General features: G+C 39.3%; 1 protein-coding gene across 3 annotated transcripts in view; it reads right to left on the bottom strand.

Moving 5' to 3' along the window:
- PIEZO2 (piezo type mechanosensitive ion channel component 2) overlaps positions 1–21,295 on the bottom strand; it is a 1,085,167-nt gene that overhangs the window by 282,171 nt on the left and 781,701 nt on the right. For 2 of the 3 annotated variants that reach the window (XM_069216450.1, XM_069216468.1), the window contains exons 9-13: positions 19,593–19,721; positions 11,820–11,864; positions 5,510–5,648; positions 3,222–3,364; positions 1,019–1,255 (exon numbers count right to left, since the gene is read on the bottom strand). In XM_069216450.1, the coding sequence (XP_069072551.1) occupies positions 1,019–1,255; positions 3,222–3,364; positions 5,510–5,648; positions 11,820–11,864; positions 19,593–19,721 (693 nt within the window). The remainder of the gene's footprint in view (positions 1–1,018; positions 1,256–3,221; positions 3,365–5,509; positions 5,649–11,819; positions 11,865–19,592; positions 19,722–21,295) is intronic. The other variant, XM_069216460.1, reaches the window with a different exon arrangement.

Here is a 21,295-nt window from a genome sequence, read left to right as displayed (position 1 = left end):
CAAAGCCAGGACAATCAACCACATAATATGGGTGTCATCACATAATCAACCTCTTACTTTTTCAGGTTCAGATCTGGTTGAAAATATGGGAAAGGTTCTAAGGTGCAAGTCTTCTAATACATTTGATTAGAATAACATTAGATGAGGTCGAAAGTCACAAAGAAGTTAATTGATACTCTGAAACTTCTTTGTTGAGCATTTTGCAGCTTCTTACACACACATGTTGGGGGATGCTCTATTATAGATCCTCATTAGAGTTTGTTGTTCTATCAAATCAGGAAAACATGGAAATAGATGGATCAGAATGCCCTGCTCATGCATTTGCAATGATTCAGAATGACTTCTGTCAACAATTGACTTCTATACTATAGAAACCATATGAGTCAAAAGCTTTAATTCATAAGCTTTACACTTTATAGATAACAACACCTAGCTTTCTATCTTTAAAACTGATTATAAGCTCCACAATATTCATAAAGCATAGAGTAGCTATTCAGAAATGAGAGCCAAACATCAAAAGGGGAAGGTTCATACTTCTTGCATAGTTTACAAAGGAGTGTGCATTTATAGATAAAGTCAGTTTTAGCTTGGATGAGAAGATGCTATCCTAAAGGGACATCAAGGTTTGGGATTCTAGAAAAATAGGATTGAAATGTAATGGCTATTGAAAAGCATTGAAACATCAAGATTCTTCTTTGAAAGTAGAGAGGAGACTGAATGTGTTTATAGATATGGACACCATTAACTCCTGGAAGGAGAATAACTGATGCCTTATTTTTAAGCTACCACAGAGAGACCCATTTTTATACGTTCAAATAGAATTTCAGACTGCCATGTTTCAAACAAGGTGATGTATTTTATTCATGGCCTGAGCTTCCTTACAAGTAATTTACTTTGATGACTATATTTAATACAGTCACATAATCTGGTTTAAAACTACAGAAATGTGGTTCAAAGAAGCCCCCATTTATGTTCTGCTTTCAATTACATGGTTCTTCGTGGTTTATATTATACATACCTTTGATGCAAGTTCTCCAGGATCTTTCCTTTCTAGAAACCCATTGACTTCTGGAAGTTCTTTGTTGTTGAGGTGGATGCTCCAGATATACTGCAATGTTAACAGCAAATTTCCATAGATGACCATGAATGGAGAGCTCAGCATAGCATACTTCCTCCTATTCCTTATCATCCAAAGGGCGCAGGACCATATCAGTAGCACAAAGGTGAGCCAGCTGTGGTATGTGATGCTCCAGGCCTAGAAAGAAGATAATTGTGAGGCTTCTTCAGTAGAAAGTGGAGGTATTTATGTAGATCTGTGTTTTACAACGTAACCAATGACTTAAATAAGACCAATGTATTGAACATTATTCATGCAATATGCCTCCCTGTAATTTCCTTGAGCACACTGAAATAAACATTCCCTTCATGTTAAGACAGAAATTAGACTTTGGCATAAGCACAAAAGGCACTATTTAGTGGTGTTGGTCTAGTTGCCCTTTATCCTTGCTGTTAACTGAGAGGGGGAGGGGTCTCTGAACACTCAAGTCTTTACCTCTAATGAGTCAAAGCCTATCCTCACACTCAGCAAGTGTATTAATAGTATATTATCATCCTACATCTAGGCTTGGTCATGAGGCAGCACAAGATGCAAATGTAACCCTTATTAGAACATTAAGTTGTAGGATGCTCCACAGAGGACAAGAAAGTGGCTCATGGCTAACAATGGCTTGTCTAAGCCTTCTGTCCAACATTCCAATGTTTGTCCTTCTGTTTTTATCATTTTAAATTAGACCATTCTATCCTCAGTAGTGGAATGTTCTAATAGCCTTCTTGTCCTTCTGCACCAGCTATATCAGTTGTTAAAGGCCCACCCCCTGATATAGGCCATTGCCTGTGGCTTAGGCTTATAGCTCAGTGTCAGGGTCTTTAGTAATCAGTATAGGCCTCTGCAACAGGCTACAAGGCTATATTAATGATTAATGCAGAAATGCCTTTCCATACCTATTCAGATGTGAAAGGCTAGTGTGTTCCCCAGGCCCACCAAGCTAAGCCAGTTGTGGATATTACCACTGAAGCAAACCAAAATAAAACATTTTTAAGTTTAAAAGCTCAGAGTCAATGTTTAAAATGTTTAATATCTTCACCCAGGGACAAATAAGCTGGCTGGACATTAAAGTGGTCCCTTGACCCCTTCTTGGTTTATATTGATCTTGTCAGACGGTATTGAAGCATTACACCGATTTCCGAATGTTAATTGCATGAATGCAATCAGTTACTATTAATAGAGTTGAAAATGGCCACGTATCAGCAGCTATAAAGGTAAAACAGCATCAACAGTGCTACATAAGGGGCGGCTCCTTCGCAGTGCCAAAGAAGTGTCGCCCGACTGGCTAAGAGCCAACAGCTGAAAAATAAACTGATATTTTACAATCGTTTTATTTTTAATCTTCTGGCTCAGCCTGCATGTGCACGGAAGGACGGGGCTGGTCCTTGGGATGAGGGGGTAGAAGGCATGGAGTGAGTGCATAAGTGAGCATGTTAGTTTGGCCGGCGGTCTTAGGCCGGCCAAACTGATTCAAGTGCACTGTCTGAGTGGCAGACCAAGCCACTCACACCAATCCTAGGGCTGCTCTCTTACTAGGTATAGCATGAGAGTAGAGCCATGATTGCGTGAAGAGCCTGTGCTGGTGTCCCAGTGACTGGTGGGACACCATCGGGAGAGGAGCGAGGCAGTGGCGGCAGGAACAGGTAAGGTTTTTTTTATTATTATTTTATTTCCCTGTCCCAGTTACCCCTCCCCCACTTGCTCCTCATCTTGAGATTTGAGGTGCCATTGTACTACATGGCACCCATTTGGGCCACCACAGCGAGCTGATAAAAGCAGGAATAGATTCAGAAAATGAACAGCCAGTCCCCTCACAGATGTGCTACATCTCTTGGGTAAGTTTGAATTTGATGGGCAGTAGGGAAAATGTGCACTTGATGAAGTTTGATTTGAACAGGTACTTTGGCGGCAGGAAGGGATCTGAATTTGTATTTGTATTTGGGTGGCAGGATTCATAAAACACAACCTTACCAATCCCTCGTGTCTTGGCACTACTGAAATACTACTTCAGGAAAAGGTTGTTTCTGTGATGTGCAGACGGATCAAATGAATCTACAAACCCATAGATGATGTAATTAATCGTAGTGTTGTGTAACCACAGAGGGGTGATTCTTACCATCATTGAAATAAGCGCACAGATGTAACTTTGTTTCATGATAAACTGGAAGACAGTCACCATGGCATGGACTTTCGAATTGTCTTTTTCAAGCTCTGCTTCCTCATGCTCTTCTTCCCCTTCCTCTTCTTCTTCTTTCTTTTCTGTAAACAGGTCACAGTTATATAGCATTTTAAATAGTCACTGCACACATATGATATATGACACCAAAAACACATCGTCAAATGTTTAAACTGAAATTAAGGTCAGTTTCTATCAAAGGAGGCCCAGATGAACTACCATCCACACATGCCCAAATGAAATATATAGCTGCTTTTAAGTCCCTGTAGCGCATATGTCATTTCAGTTTATTAATCTGTAATATTGTATCTTCATTTGTTTTAGGTCATTTACTTTAGAGGACTCTATTGTACTTTCTTAGCGAAATGTTTTAGCTTATTTTGACAATCACCTTAGATCCTATTTTAAGCAAAATTCTACAGTAAACCTTGTTCAAATTGTGCTGCAATTTTGGCTGAACTACATAGCCTAGAAAGAGTTTTTTTGTATGGTGCAATATTTTTTCAAGCAAAGGAAATGTTTTTCAGAAAATGCTGATGTTTAAGCAGCAACATGTTACATGTAGTCCTCCTGTAGCCTACAAAATGTTATCAAGTGACAATAATATATTTTCTGCATTTAAATGTAATAATATTATTTTTCCATACTGTTCTTGGTAAGATATTTCTGACTTTCAGAGTAAATTAGCTTATGCACAATATGCAAGTTGTAACACTATGAACGCAAACTATTTATACGTACATGCCTCTTGCAATAAATGATATACCTCTTTTATTAGGAAAATACATATTCTAAACCTGCCCCTTCAAATATTTTGCTCTGGATTCTATTCTATTATTTTCTTTTCTATTTATTTATTTTAAGAGTTTTGTGTAGCACAAGTGGTTTGCTTCTCAGTCACTTTGGCCAAACAGTTGCTTTCACAAACAGCTGATGGATATTGATTCAAGAGAGGAGTAAAGAGTTGCATAGGGACAGGACTGGTTCTAGTATGAGCCAAATACTGTTAGCAGGTTTGAGGTCAGATAGACCTAAGAATTAGCTTGGGAGGGTTGGATGAGGTGAGCAACTTATATGAGTAGCCAGCTGGTGGGCAGGACGTGTTTGGTCTGAAAGTGGTATAGATCATCCTTTGAACTTCACCGAGGCCTGTAATCACTGTGATGTGAAATTCTTTCATTTGTTAGACTCTGTGATTGAAACCATGCTGATATATGTGAATCACTCTTTAATCTCTTGGAAAATGTATTTGTATTTATCTTTTCTTAGTGATATTTTACTTTAGACATTACTCACAATTGCATCCACCAGCACATCAATTTAGGGTTCTCAACATTCTGATCTACCACGTGGATCCAACCACACATTTCTCATCTGTAGATGTCAAAAAATTGCACTGGGCTTAGCACCTCAGTAATTTCAAAATTCCACAAGAAAATGAGGAAGTAACTTCTTGGTGGTATTTACCTATATCCTGCAATGGTTTACACAATCTTAGGCCTATATGAGCAAGATTCTTGTGCTGAAATCAACGGGTTTACAGGAGTTGATGTTTTCTCTGGAATCCCTATATCTTCTTTAATTATGCTAGGGCAGCAGAATCACGTTAAAACATTGTCCATATTTAGTGTTCAAGTGAGAAATACTAAATATTGCTGGCTCTGGGAGACTACTTTAGTTTTGCCCGTCATTACCAGTCTGTTGGTAATGATGGTTAAACTAATTAGAAGACGTTTTCACACAAAACGTTTTACTAGCCCACATGCATTTTTCTCACTACAGTATATTGCTACTTACAAATTGACCTGTCTGCTTGTTATGTGATTTTTGTTTCTACTTCTTGATTAAAGGGGGATAGTTAAAGTTCATAAAAGTTAGAGAAACATATTTGAAGCTGCAGAGTTCGTAGACACTACAGATGATGGTATGGAAAAAAGCTTAAAAAAAGATCTACAATTCCACAAACTTTACTTCTGATATCGTAGAAATAGTCTAACAGAGAAGAGGAGAAAAACAAAGAAGGAGTAATACTGGAAAGACCAATTCATAAGAAAAATATTCGAAAGTGTGGGTTCAAAACAAACATCATGCAGCTAACATTTTTACACACAAGTCTGAGTTGTTTACTAACCACATAAAAGGGGATCCACCTAATAGATTAAATAAGAAATTGTTAGCGAAAACAACAGTTCTTTCAAGAGTGCCCAGAAAATGATCAATTTTAGTACCTGAGGTCTCATCATCCTGCTCCCATTTATACTGTGGTGTTGAATACATGTCAATTTTCGTTGGTCCATTTTCCAAAGGAAGATTAGGGTGCATGGTATGATAATCAACAGGTGTTCCATTAACCGTTACAAGCAAGACCTATCAAACAATATATTCCATTTAGCGTCTTTTGTATAAAAACTAATTAGGATAAAAACACTAATTCAAAATGGTCATGTATATGAAAAAAGAGTGATTAACTTTTGAAGTGCAAATCATATTTTGCATAAAAACAATCTGAAATAAAAGGAAAAAAATAAGCTTTTCTTTTGAAAGTCTTGAAATCTGGAACATATTGTTAGAACATATAGCCTAGTCAGAGTATATATTTCTAAAACATTTTTCTCCTATATAAACTTTGCCATGAATATATGCTCTAGTTTCAGGTTTACTTTGAGAACATACTACAATAATTGAAAGAACTAATTACAATAAACCACTAACATTTCAGGATACTTAAAAAATGAAAGGACATATATCAGTTAACAATAGTGAAGTTAGAAACATGTGCACAGTACAACTGAAGCGTGTGAACAGTGTGATTTGATCCTCAGAAATAAATAATTGTAAAACTATGCAGAGATACGAACCACACGCAACAGCTTCAGTTAACTGGGATTAAAATCAAGTATCGATTTTGAATAGCCACTGCCACTGCAACAATTAGACTCAGGTATACCAATCGTCATCAGCACAATCAAAAAAATCAATGACTTGTATGGACTTGGCGATGGGCAACTATTTAGGTTTATGGGTAGTAGAACTTCTTCAAAAAAGCAAGCACTTACCTATTGAAAATAAACCACTAAATTGTGAATTTCAAGCAAGGATATTAGCGGTCTCTTGAGGAAGACTGAATGAGAAGCACACTTAGGCCCATATTAATATTTTTTTGCACCGCATGTGCGTAATTTTTCGACGCAAAAGCTGCGCAAACTTACAAAATATAATAGTAATTTGTACGTTTGCGTAGATTTTGCGTCAGAAAATGACGCGAATGCGGCGCAAAAAAAGTATAAATATGGGCCTTAGTGTTACAGAAAAATGGCTATGATTGTCTACTGACACTGTTTATCACCAAAATTACGAGCAATGGTTGAGAAACTTCTATAGTGATTATTTTCTTGTGTACGTTGAGTAGACTGAATACTTTTAGAACAATAAACATGATATTACCTTGTTGAAGCAATTTATGAACTCCATGTTTTAATGGAAAAAGGGAAGTAGCAGGCAGCGTATTACTACTTAAGCCCCTGGGAATAAAAGTTAGAATTTTCGCTATTTTCTATATTAGGAATTTATAAACGTCTTTCTTCTCTGGCAATAGCTTCCAACCTAGTGGCAGGACTTAGACTCAATGAGTAAGAGATAGGAACACTATCACCTGAGCATTCCACACGCAGTAAGGACAGACGAACAAGATATTTCACTGGCATTGGAATGCCGTTTTTATAAAGTAAACCACAAGAGGCATCACTTAATTATGCATGGGAGTTTGGTCATGATGTTAAATAAATAATGACAGTATACATTTATGGGTTCTGATTTAAATAATCCAATTTTAAAACTGTGAAAAATAGCTTTTTGGTCCTCTGTTTTTATACTTCTTTTGTGGCCTAAAGCTGATGTCTGACTCGTTAGCCACTTATGTCCTGTCAAATTTCAGAACACTGCAGTCCCGGCTCTAGTACGACTGACTTAACTGTATATCTGGTGACGAGGCTAAATTAGAGACCAGTTAAAATATTGCCAATGTACAGATTATGAGACAGCTAAAACAGTTCTGCACCCTCCCAAATCATGTATGATTACATTAGGTAGGTAGCAGTACATTTTGCCTCACATCCAAAATTTCATGAGGCCTGTTTATGTAACAGAAAGAAATGTCAGACTGGATTGGTAATTACCCACTCTTTAATAATCCTTATATGTTTTTGAACTATCAGAGATAGAATATGGTGTGTTTATTCCAGTCATGGTGGATTGATGAGGCTTTTGCAAATGACCCTAGGTGACCATCTGTCACTGCTCAAGGTTTTCAAAAAAAGGAAGGACACAAGTGGTTGAGCTGGCAGCTTTATGTGAAAGGACCTGCTATCATCTTGGACTGTTCACTTATTACATCATCCTGACCTCTCGCTCCACTTCTCCATGGAGTATTTTATGCTGGTCATTTAAGGCTAGGAGGTGCTTGAATTCGTTTGCAGTTTAGAGGAGTTAGGGAGGTTACCAAGAGGAGGGCTTAGAGCATGGGAAATGCTATTTTTTGATGAACAAGTCTTCGAGTGTTAAATCATGATGCATGTATTGTGGTCTCCTGTGTCTGCTGGGTAACCATGGAGACATGTGTTAATGAATTTCAAAGATGGTGGAGTCTTCTACTACAGAGAAGGTAAGGGGCATAAACTGAGTATGGATGTCACCTGGTGTGAGGCTTCACAGCTGAGACGAAGAACTGTGGTGTCTGGACTTCATAAAACATGCAAGTAGAACAAGACAAACTGCATTTGCCAGAGTGTTGTGGAACTACATTGAGACTTGTAATAGTGGCAGACACATTCCTTATGGTTCATAGCATCTTTACTAGGCAATCAGGATACCTAGTTACTGTAGCAAGAATATTGCTCCCGGGAGACTGGAATTGTTCAAGTTTTCACCAAAAGTTATTGAGGATTTAGTTTTGATGGAAGTATTCTGGATAAATATTAGAAATGTTGGGCCTGGTCTATAATTTAGCAAAATGTACTACATCCGTCAGGGCTTCAGGGTGGTGGAGGACACTATGTATGCCAACCTGACGTATTATAACCCACCAAATTTAGACATCACTGCTAGCCCAGCAGTGATGTCAGTCACTTGAGAGCAACTGCCGTCAGGGTGATTCCTGTCAAGGTTTAAAACAGAGTGGGCACCACTAGTTTTGACAGCTGTCAACCAAACGTTTCCAAACTTATTGTTTTTTTTAAAAAAACTTACACAATGTGAGTTTACTATTGAAGACAAAAACATAATGACCCCATACCCAGGGAGTTTATTACATGGTTCTGGGGGCTCATTAATTATTTTTTTCTGTTTCCCACCTCCAAGACATCATGCCGCCCACACCATTACTTCAATAGATCCTACTCTATCAGGGGTCTTTCCTTTGACAGAGCCCATGGGGGTTTGATCAATGGAAAGCTGATGGTCCTCACGAACCTATATAGGGCAGGTGGATATCACTTTGGTGGACAGGGTACTCCGATGTGAGAAGATATCAAGTGTCTCAGTTTCTTTCTCTCTTGTCCCATTCCCTTTTCCCTGATTTACTGATGATCAGCATACATATTTTGTGCATGGTAGCCAGTGGGTAGGAAAGTGAGGATACTAGCATTGCTCCTGATGGATCGGGATTCTTAGGTTATAGCAACCTTGATATGTTGGATTACTCCAGCAAAATGTCTCTACTATAAATCACTTTCATAATGCAGGAAATACATCACACTGTTATTAAAGCAGGACAGAGGACTGTGAAAATGAGTTAATGAATTAGCTTAGTTGCACCTACCAAAGTAAAGCTAGTGTCCTTTAAAGGCCCATAATAAGCCCACTGGACATTCCAACAAGACTAGAACTGGAAATAAAGGTTTCATACATGGTACTGGCTAGACTTCCAGCCTTTCTGCTTGCAGCAACACAAACACAGTTGTCAATTAGTAACTGCTTGAAACTCCATTTTCTGGGAGTTGCCCCAATACTGAGCCAAGCAACCTCTTGAACTGGTTTACAGAAATATGTTGGTGTGTTGTGGATTGCCAGAGTGCCTTCAAGAGCCTAAAGAAAAGAGAACCTGAAAAACTCCTGGTACAGGCAATGTTTTTGACCAGTGTGTAACACTCACTACTGGTGGTCTCCTGGGGAAACCTGAACAGGTTGTGGGGAGATAGCTAAAGCTGTTTTGAGGAGGAGTAGAGTTAATAAAAACAGTTCAGAGGAATCCAGCATCAATAAATTAAAAGTTTTGCCTAAGAATTACAACTATGTGGGGATTTCTGATTCTTCGTGGGACAAAGGAGTAATCTTTGCAAGTTGCTAATCACAAAAGAGATGCAAGAGATTTTTTCTGAGGAACAGTTGCTAGTCCACAGAAGCACTGCAGCCTTCTCATGGCTGTACTTTACTCTGTTTGAGCCATTTAGCATGAACTATGACCGTCAGAGGCACAGTTTGTGGAGCTTTGATAAGACACAGGCCTATGAAAGCACCAGCTGCACAGAGGCAAGCTCCAAGAACTCTGAATGAAAAGTTTATACTGAGGTAAAGGTTCATCTTGTTTCTGACATCCTCAAATCCTGTGCCAAACATCACAAGACATTTTTCTTGGCACACCGAAAGTAACGAGTTCATCAAGAACTTCTGCACCATGTGTCTAAGCTCGAGAAGCCCTGCTTTGATCTTTCCTTCAGCTTCATTAACAATCTTCTCAGTCCAAATATAGGAACCATTATCAGGACCAACCACCACATTGCATCCCACAGTGTGCTTCAGCAGATCAGTCTCACGCAGCCCTAAGTCCAGTTGAAACATTCATTGTGGGACTTTGACAAAATGTACACATTTTTCTAATTTTCCCTTTTACCAATGTTTCCAGTGGGGTTACTTTTCTTTGTGTTAAAAGGTGTGACTGTATCATGGTGGCTCAGACTACTCCATACTCACTGTTGAGAACAGGGTGAGAGTTGATTCCCGGTAATGTCACCTCAGCCTTTCATCTGTCCGAGGCTGGCAAAACAAGTAACTGTTTCACTTGTGTGAGAATAATTCTAAATAAAAATGTTCTTTATAATGAGTTTGCATAAACGTGCTATATAAAATGACAGATTATGTGTGTTTTCCTTTTCCGTATTCTTCATTCTGACAGCATTTATCTTCATTCATTTATGTCCGTGTAATTAATGTTAGTTTGAGGCTTTTATTTCTCTAATTCCTCAACAATACTTTTTGTTTTATTAATTTACTACCGAAAGCACATCTGTAAGGATTGTCTTGCTACTCGGGCCAATCTAAAACCATCTTGAATGTGTGGCTCCTTACCTTTAGAAAATGGGGGCTCACTGACAGCTCATATCTAGATCGTTATTTCTCTGTCCCAAAGTCTTCCAACCAGAGTTCCTACAAGTAGTATGCAGTGCTATTGGACAAACTGAATAGCAACCGAGCGTGAACATAGGTAGGACATCTGGTTGCTGATCTCCAATTTGGCCCTTTTTAATTTTGCAGAAATGAGTAGGAGAGGCTGCGTGTTTGACAGCTGATAATTGATAGATTAGGAGATTTACTGTGAATCATAATTAAACGTGAGCACTAGAAGGTGCATAATCATGTCACCTTTACACTCCTTCAGGCACAATTCTCGCTTACTTTACACCGAGGGTGTGATTCACAAAGGGAAACTTACACTTTGTGTATGTTTATTATTTTTTGGTCTTCATAAACTGCAAGTTTAATTTTACTAATAGTAATTTTACGACTGCGGAGACCCCATAGTTGGGGCAGAGAACTACACACATAAAGAGAGGGACCAGGCCATGAGCGCGGAGTCAGCGCCGTCAAAATAACTATAGTAAAATTAAACTCCAGTTTGTGAATACCAGAAACAATAAACGTACACAAACGTGTAGGTTTGCCCTTTGCAAATCAGGCTCTGACTGTCTATAGTCCAATATTCTATTGTACTAACATACATTTGCAATCTTCCAAAGCACTTAAAAGAACTCCTCAAGGGACATGTTACAGCTACAAGGGAGGCATAAAAAACAATGGCATTTTGAGTGCAATATGACAGTTACTTTTGCTTTTTATTGCACCATGAGGCACAATGATAATGAACCTCTATCCATACACCTGAATTATTGATTGCCTGTGTGACACACTTTACTTGTAAAGGCATGAGAGAAATGAATGGCCATGAACTGAGCCAGCCAAGAAGGACAATGAGAAGATGTTGAAATTTTATGTGTCCTTAAATACTGATACCACTCCATAAATCGATACGATTACAATTACAATTACAATTACAATAAATGGCAAAAACATAAATAAAGAACAATAAAGTAATCTATGAATAGAGGTTTGAGAAAATCAAATTCATATTTACACCTTGCTTATGAAAATGCAGAGAGGTTGTACAACATAGGTGGATGAAGGTGATATTTCTTCATTTATACATTGCCCATCTAAGTATTCAACATGCATTAGCAAACAAGGATTAAAATATGTTCATATACTAACATCTGATGTCTTGTATTCATCCTGCGTCATTGACATAGACAGAAGCTGCAAAAAGCAATGCGGGAGAGGTTATTAAGCAACAAGGTAGAAGCAATATGTCACTGAACTATTAGTATGCAGACACAAATCGACAGCACGATTCAACCGTAAAACAACCAGGGCCCATCACCGGATTAGAAAGCACGAGTCAGACAAAAACAAGCAGTTAACCTATTGTGCCTTTGCAAAGAAAGCTTATTCTGCGGGTTTCTTTTAGCTAAACGTCACTGGCAGGTGAATACCGAATACCGAACAAAAAAGCATCATGTTAATGACTAACATTGACAAAAATATTGTCTTGGCAGATAGGGTCAATTAAACGTATTACTCTCTATGCCACATCACTACCACCCCCACTCTTTTGTGACACTGATTTACAACTAGCAGCTTGAGAAAGACAACCGCAGCAGCAGAGAGATGTTGTGTTGGCAGTATCTCTACTCATTAACGCAGGGAGTTTCCGTGGAACATCTTGCAAGCCACAAATACAAATGACAGCATAGAACCCCTCAGAGACAGCATTGACTCGGAATACATTCTTATGTAGCCAAGGGTGCATTGGGAATCCGAAATGCAATTTAAAGAGTGGTCCACAAGGCACTCGTGAGTGACATACGTTTTGTTATCTGTTCAATCCATGGTAGAAGTAAGAGTGCCAAAGTGTATGTAAGGTCATATTCGCCAGAGGAAATTGGGAAAGAACAAGTAAAAAAGCACGGCATGTTAATGCACCTACCGCAACGATATCTGTAACACGTGATTTTAATTTTCCTTCTTCAATAGGGATTACACAGGATTTTAAGGTTTTAGGATTGATAACTCTTGACATGTGCAGGTTCCAGTAATGTGATGACGTCAGTAAGATTGCTCAGTGGTCTGAGCACATGCAATATTGATCTCAGTTCCACCTTCCAGTCAGAGGGTTGACTCTTCTGGGAGAGTCTCTGCTTTTCATTCTTCTGATGTTGTTAAAAAGAGTAACAGTGAGTGGCCCCTATTTTTTAATAATCATGAGATGCAATTCTGTTTGTGGAGTATGTGCTTATAATAGGGATTTTACTTTCAGTTCTTTCACACTGTGGCATTTCCATTTCACGTAAAATGGTGTTGGAAGATGACCCATTTCACTTCCCTCATGGGAAGGGGATCTAATCTAGCCCTTTCCTAGGGAAAATCTCTGACCAGTTCCGGGGTGACGGCCACAAAATCACAGATTTGTAGATGTTAAGCTAAACCTTGAACTGCTCACTTCCTTCACCGCTGATACCTTTGAATGAGGTTTATCCTCAAGGATTGCAGATAGTTATCAGTACATTAATTTAGTAGTAAATACAATCATGCCTTTTAAATATCATTTTGTGGATATCTTACATGCATAAATGAAGCCACTATTGGCCATACGCATATACTAATATTTGAATATGGCTTTATAAATTGGATCAATGGTGTCTCATTTACATAGTCTTATCATTACCCAGTTCATAGGTGTGTCTAGTTAGAACTATCTGTAAAGTGCATCTGCTCCCGTAAATCACTGGATTTTGGCTGTGATCGGTAGTACATGTAAACACTACACTAGCAATGACATACAGACACAGTAGTGTAGGCTAGATTAATATAACATCTTGAGATTGCAGATTCCTTTCCTTTCAGACATTTCTTTGGATGATTTAAAGGATAGAGAGAAAGCCTCAAGGCCTTGAAAAGCAGAATCTGACACGGCAAACCTTTCTATATATTAAAGCTCATGAGCATCAGAAATAATCTGAAAGTTGCAGATTATTCATTGAAGGCATGATCAATTCTACCTGCTCCTCGCTAATCTATTGGCTTCCTTTATTTTTGACGGGAGTAAATTACTCTCAAAATCTTGTGCTCTGAATTACAAATATTGGAATGACTAACACGTTGTCTGACACGGTATTTAATGACACCATCTCCCGTATCTTTCCCTTAAGGCATAAAAACAAGAGTTAGTGCTTCATGTAGAGTCAGGAGTAGTGTCAAAAGTTAGAACAACTGAATTTTACATCTAGTTTTATATTAGTGCTGATTACAATCTGAGATCAAATAGTGCTAGCTTGCTAAGATTTTGGGCTGTTTAATCAGATGAACTAAAACGTGTGTAAAATAGGCTCAAAATGCATTTGTGCCCTTCATTCAAAATGTTATTGCAAAACTTAAAGTCTTTGCCAGCTAAGCACGAATGTTTGGTGTGCGGTGGAGTCTTACATCCAATTTAGCAACAGACCCTTGAAATCCATTTACAAACTGTTAGAAATAGGGTCTTTGATTGGCAGTCAGGTTACCCCCTGTCCAAGCAAGGACCCTCACTCTAGTCAGGGTAAAAGAGAATCACCTTCAGCTAACCCTCGCTCACCCCCTTGGTAGCTTGGCCTGAGCAGGCAGGCTTAACTTCAGAGTGCTAGGTGTAAAAGTATTTTTACCAACACACACAGTAACTTAATGAAAACACTACAAAATGACACAACACAGGTTTAGGAAAATACATAATTTTTATCTAAACAAAACAAGACAAAAACGACAAAAATCCAACATACACAAGTCAAGTTATTCATTAAAAAGCAAAAAGAGTCTTCATGTTCTTTTAAATACGAAGCTAACGTTAATAGCGTGAAAATCTACCCGGGTTGCTTTCAAAATAACCCCGAACAGGCATGTGTGCATCGAAAGAAGCTTGTGATGCCTCAATATCACTCACAAGCGAGATCAAGCCTTATTTCTCCGTCGGTCGGGTCGGTGTGCGTCATTTCTTCTCTCCGCAGGAGAGCGATGCATCGATCCGGGACCGGCAGGCTTGCGTTGTTTTTGTGCACCCAGCGATGTTGCGATGTTGCGTTGTTGCAGCGTCCGTCAACGATACCGAGCGTCGTTTCTCCAGCCACATGCATCAATTTCACAGCCACGCTGCAAGCGATGCGTTGATTTCAGCCGCGGAGGTGGCAGCGTGTCGTTTCTTTAGCCGCTCTCACAGGTTGCGCCGGAAATGTCCCCGCATGGCGATCTGTGCATGGATTTCAAACCTTGGTCCGTCAGCTTCACCTGTCAAGGCCCCAGGAACTGCATAGGGCACCACTTGGCAGGGCAGGAGTATCAGCAGAGGCTGCAGGTGCTGGCAGAGAGAAGTCTTTACTGTCCCTGAGACTTCAACAACAGGAGTCAAGCTCAGTTTCAACCTCTTGGAGAGTTCTTCACAAGCAGGAAGGCACACAAAGTCCAGTCCTTGTCCTCTTGCACAGGCAGAAGCAGCAACTGCAGGATAGCTCCACAAAGCACAGTCACAGCCAGGGCAGCTCTTCTTCCTCAGCTCTTCAGCTCTTCTCCATGAAGAGGTTCCTCTTGGTTTCCAGAAGTGATCTAAAGTTTGTGGTTTTGGGTGCCCTTCTTATACCTATTTTGCCCTTTGAAGTAGGCTTACTTCAAAGAAAAGTCTCTCTTGTTTGTGAAATCCTGCCTTGCCCAGGCCAGGCTCCAGACACACACCAGGGGGTTGGAGACTGCATTGTGTGAGGGCAGGCACAACCCTTTCAGGTGTGAGTGACCACTTCTCCCCTCCCTCCTAGCACAGATGGCTCATCAAGATATGCAGGCTACACACCAGCTCACTTTGTGTCACTGTCTAGAGAGAGGTGCCAACAGCCCAGCTGTCAAACTGACCCAGACAGGGAATCCACAAACAGGCAGAGTCACAGAATGGTTTAGGCAGGAAAATGCTCACTTTCTAAAAGTGGCATTGTCAAACACACTATCAACTTTACTAAAAGATGTATTTTTAAATTGTGAGCTCAGAGACCCCAAACTCCACATGTCTATCCACTCCCAAAGAGAATCTACACTTTAATCATATTTGAAGGCAGCCCCCATGTTAACCTATGAGAGGGATAGGCCTTGCAACAGTGAAACCCGAATTTAGCAGTATTTCACTGTTAGGACATATAAAACACATTAGTATAAGTCCTACCTTAAACATAAATTGCACCCTGCCCAGGGGGCTACCTAGGGCCTACCTTAGGGGTGTCTTACATGTAAGAAAAGGGAAGGTTTAGGCCTGGCAAGTGGGTACACTTCCAAAGTCGAATTGGCAGTTTAAAACTGCACACATAGACACTGCAGTGGCAGGTCTGAGCCATGTATACAGAGCATCTATTGTGGGTGGCACAACCAGTGCTGCAGGCCCAATAGTAGCATTTCAATGATAGGCCCTGGGAACTTCTAGTGCACTGCACTAGGGACTTACCAGTAACTCATATATGCCAATCATGTATGAACCAATTACATACACATTTTGAATAGGAGCACTTGCACCTTAGCACTGATTAGCAGTGGTAAAGTGCCCAGAGTAACAAAAACAGCAAATACAGAGTCCAGCACACATCAACAACCTGGGAAACAGAGGCACAAAGTTAAGGGAGACCACTCCAAGGATGAAAAGTCTAACACAAACATTTTTGCATATCCCGCCAAAAGAGTAACCTGAGGGTGGATATTCCCATATTATGACTGAGAGAATAGGAATCTGGGACATTAGCACCCCAGATTGAATTTACTCCTATAGACATACATCTCCAAACAGGAAAGGAAGCAGGTGTTTCAGAGGGGTTTTAGAACCAGACATTTTGCATGTCCTTACTTGTGCAGGAATGAATAAGAATAAACATTCTTTGACTTTCTGACAATAGCTGCCAGGACATTGGTTGCTTATGCACTGATCAACTCAAGGCTTGACTACTGAAACAGACTCTATGCAGGGAGCTCTAAGCAACTACTCGAGAAGCTCCAGATGGTCCAACATGCCTCTGTCAGACTGGTACTGACACTTCCAAAACCGAGCTTTGCCACTGCAGCCTTCAAAAATTTTCATTGGCTGTCAATCCATAAGAAAATTATTTTCAAAACCCTCCTATTGGTTGTTAGACCTTTTAAGTTCACTGGTCCCAAATACCTTACTGTCCGGTTCAGCTACTACAACAGTCAGAGGATGCTGAGATCATCTAGTGCCAACCTCTTGAAGTACACACCCTTTAGACTCCAATCCCAAGGTGGAATATCCTTTACGGATCTTGGCACCAAAGCCTAGAACCAACTTCCAAGCTCCCTTCACTTTCTGGATACAGAAACCATTTTTAAAAAGAGGCTGAAAACCTGGCTCTTCCAGACACCTGACTATGCTACTCCTTAATATAGTCCCCTCCACCCTACCTTCTACCATTGTCTTTTCAGTATTTTCTTGCTTGGTTTAGACAGGATCAAAGCTCAGCGCCAAGATGCTCTATTGAGAGTGATAGTGCACTTTATGAGTTCACCATTCATTCAAGTGCCTTTAGAGGATGGGAAAGGAATTGGTACCAACCCATATTTTGTGCTGATGTAGGGCAAGGCGTTTCACCCTATGGATAATAAAAATGGTACTAAAATGTGCCCTGCTGTCAATGAGATCATAGATAGTGGGCTACGAGCAATCCAGGAAACCTATAAGTTTCTAAAATGCTTACTCTCTTGTTAGTCCTTAAAAAGTGATAAAATGTACACAAATCTTAGGTATACATCAATGTTGCCAAAATCAACACGTTTTATGAATGATGTCTAAAATACAACCATATGTGTCAATAAAGAGTTTGGGTCATACCAAACTGTTATTGTATTTGTGCATCGCTAACATCCTTACTCTTACTTTTTGTAACCTATGTTCTTGATTTTCCAGCAAAATAAACAATAGATGATCAAGATTCATTCTCAAATTAAACCTCTTTGAGGATGGTCTCCATCCAGTTGTGATGCTTCATTTCCTTATTAAACTGACACTATGTATTTATAATATGTTCAGTTATTTTTAAGCGCAGATGAAAGAGTTTTTTACGATTGCTTCCTTTGCTTTTGCCTCTAGTGCAGATTCCTTGAATGGAACCCTGAGCTGGTTTGTGTGTGATGTGAGGTGAATCCTCCTATTCTTCTGCCTGTTTGATGCATCTGCAACTAGATATTTTGATTTGATTGTGAGTGATTTATCTGCAAACACTGTTTGGTGTTGCATCTTGTACCAAGAGCACAACATCGTAAGTGCTTTAGAAACGAGAGATACTTTAATACACTACAAGTCAATACAGAGGAGATCATCTTTCCTCCTTCGCTCCTTCAAGGACCATAATGAACTCTATATAAAAATGTGCAATTAGATACTCTTTCAATCATAGGATTTCCTAACGGTATACTTAATAATGCAGAAACTAGATCAATCCAAGAAAAATGTAATTATGCAGAGGTTGTGATTTCTTTTTTATTAGATCAGGTGATGAATTATAAAACGAGAGTGCATTCAATTCCCTGGGGACCCTGACTTCTGCTGGTTCAATGAATGAAGTAGGCATGCATCTCTTTTGTTTGAGAAGCAGGCCATATTTTTCCTATGCTACTTTCCTCGGTTGTCTTGATAATTGTTGTGTGGCAAATCAAAACAGAATTACAGCGCAGCTTAATTTGTGGGAGAGGCTAAGTCAAACTAAAGTACACAATCAATTTCCTAAAAAAATAAAATAATACAACTAGGTTCTGATTATAAATTTATGCAACAAATAGTGGTATACACAAATAAAAATAATATGTATATTTTGTAAATCGTTTTGCACACACATTTAACATCGTCACCAATCGTCAGTCTTTAAAATGCTCTTCATTTTGCTATATAACTAGATTGATTGACCTGTGTCTCACAGCTCAGTGTAGAAGTTTAATAACAAATAAATACAACAAGTACAAGCGAAGGGTTAAAGTTCCAAATGGTACTTTTGTGGACTCGGGACATGAACAGCTTTCAAGACCTCACTATAATATCCCCACATCTGAGGTATTCAACCTATTGAAAGGACCCGAGTACAATATGTCACTGCCTGCTGATTGTTGACTGACACGATAATAATCAAGTGGGAAGCCTTTTTTTTACGTTTTATGTTCTGGAAATTGATTGTGTATTTTAGCTAATTATTATGAGCCATATTTGGGGATACCCTCAAAAGGAAGATGGATGGTTAAGAGTATTGTTATGTCACCAGGATAAAAGCCACGACAAGTGCACAGCACTTTTTTTTATATGTGTAGCACTTCATGTGTTTCTTTATGTGTGGGGAGCCGTGGGGTAATGAGATTCAATGTCTCAATATTCTTTCAGAAAGGTGAAATCAATATCTTTACTCTCATAAGAATCGGCCATTATATGTATTAAAGCAATCCGAATGAATGACACAAGTAAAACTTCAACACAGTGCACACCAATGCTTTGTTGTTGTTATGACATATATTTTTATTTTGTAGTTCAGTTCTCAGTGTGAAAGTATTCTACTCTTTTTGTAACGTACTTCGGTTCAAACCCTGCTTTCATTTAACAAAAACGAAATGACGAAATAATCAACCTAGACTGCCTATGAAAATAATATAAACAAAAACGCGATGTTTTAAATACTGGCTTTAACTATTGAATCTTTACAGAACTGCATAATATAAGTTATGTAAAAGAGAACGGTTTACGTCGACAAATGGATTTTCCAATCATGTCAGCTTTTTTTATTTTTTTAATATGTTAGCATATCTAAATACCAGCACTGATACTATGTAAAACAGCTAGAGGATTGCATTTAATGTATTATTTTATAGGTAGATTACAGAAAATACCTGTTGTCTTGTACCAATGCATTTGTGCAACTATTACGTAGCATGTCTTACTTTTCTCTCATCGGTGGTGTAGTGGCTGGAATACCACAAACTTCGCCTCCTCTCTGCAGTGAAAGGCGGTGAGGTGCAGTCTTCTTCTTTTTCCTCTTCCTCTTTATCATCTTCGGCTTCATCTTGTGCCTGTAAATGAATACGCAAATCAGTAAAATCCATTAAAAAGCTAGTTAACGTGATTAGAAGCCATAAGTCCAGGGATATTTATATTTATGTTGGGTGGCTCAACGTATACCACCCCCCGTCCAACTCACCCATGAAGCTTTGTGTGTGAGCAGTTACTAGAACACATCAATTTCATTCTAGGCCCAGGGTTAGTGGAGCTTCCTCGGTTTTCGACGACACAACCATTGACCTTCCCTGTATGTCCCACTTTTGTTGTTTTTAATGTGCTCAGAGTGCCTGAATAGTTTTGAAATAAAGTGCAGTTGACGGACACCCTAGGACATTTCAGGAGTTCCAGGTCCAGAACTCATACCTCTCAGTTACATCTAAGTGCTCCCCTCAAAAGAGTGGGTGCTCCCAGCTGGTTGTGTAAAACTACACTGGAAGAGGCCTCAATGATGAAGCATGACACACAGAAATATGTGGGTCAGAGTCCTTTTTGAAAAAGCAGGAATGTCCTTCTCATATCTATTAAAAACCACTTTCTAGGAGACTCCAACCCGATTAGTATTCAATTAGAAGCATTTGGGGAATTGAGGGACTGTTTCTTGTATAATGTTCCGTTCTTATTTGAGTGGCAAATCCATCAGGCAGGTGCACCATGATGGATTCAGCTGCAGTTGTGTGTTGTTTCTGTACACCTGAAAGACACTCAGAAGTCCCACATGTTTCGCTTTTCACTAATGACCGGGCTGATAAAAATCTCTGGAATGCACTTCTTAATCCAAAGAAGACATTTATTATTTCACTATGGGAGGTTCCTAAAAGGAGATTAGCATGTCGAAAGCACACGTTTAAAAATAGTCACAGCATTGAAATGAAAACATACCAAAATGACTCTCTACTGCAATATACACAGCAAATATATGTATCTATATTATAATGCAAACCAAATAATGTATTAAAAATGCATCACCGTAGGGCCTGTCAGGTGCTTCATCTTTCTCATGTCAGCAAGACGATGACCCCGTTCAACTGAGAAAGAGAAAGAGATCTCTACCCTCACAGGAAATATATCAGGCATCCAATGTCTAAAATACTGATTGAGGCCACTGTCCCTCTCACTATCGCAGTGGGTCCTTTTATATGTTAAAAAAACAAAAGGAGCTTTCTGGAAAACAACCCTCCTTTTGCACTTCAAACATGCTGGCTCTGGCTAGTTTAGGTATGCTTTGAAAATCACACGTTGGGGTTTGGCCACAATCCCAAAATGTCAAGTCAAAACAAGGCCGTTCCCTGCCGTCTGAGTACTTCCTTATCAACCTAAGCCCTTGGTGAGAAAAAGAACAAAAACAAGACAGAATGCACAGTTTACAATGTGGAAAATTACGGGCAGCCTTTAACATGGCAGTGTCTAATGCTACGATAAAGTCAATGGGCAGAATGAATCTAAGGCTAAACTGAATACAAAATGTAGTCTGTAACTGGTGAACACTGGACAGCTAATCCAGGTGCAAAGTGGTGCAACACAAAGTCAGTGGTCAAAACACATATTTCACTACAGATGGATACCGTTCCAGACAGCATTCATCCTT

Source organism: Pleurodeles waltl, chromosome 2_1, assembly GCF_031143425.1.
Source record: "Pleurodeles waltl isolate 20211129_DDA chromosome 2_1, aPleWal1.hap1.20221129, whole genome shotgun sequence".
NCBI classification, from domain to species: Eukaryota; Metazoa; Chordata; class Amphibia; order Caudata; family Salamandridae; genus Pleurodeles; species Pleurodeles waltl.
The sequence above is the reverse complement of the archived record's forward strand: the minus strand, read 5'-3'. Positions and strand labels throughout refer to the sequence as shown.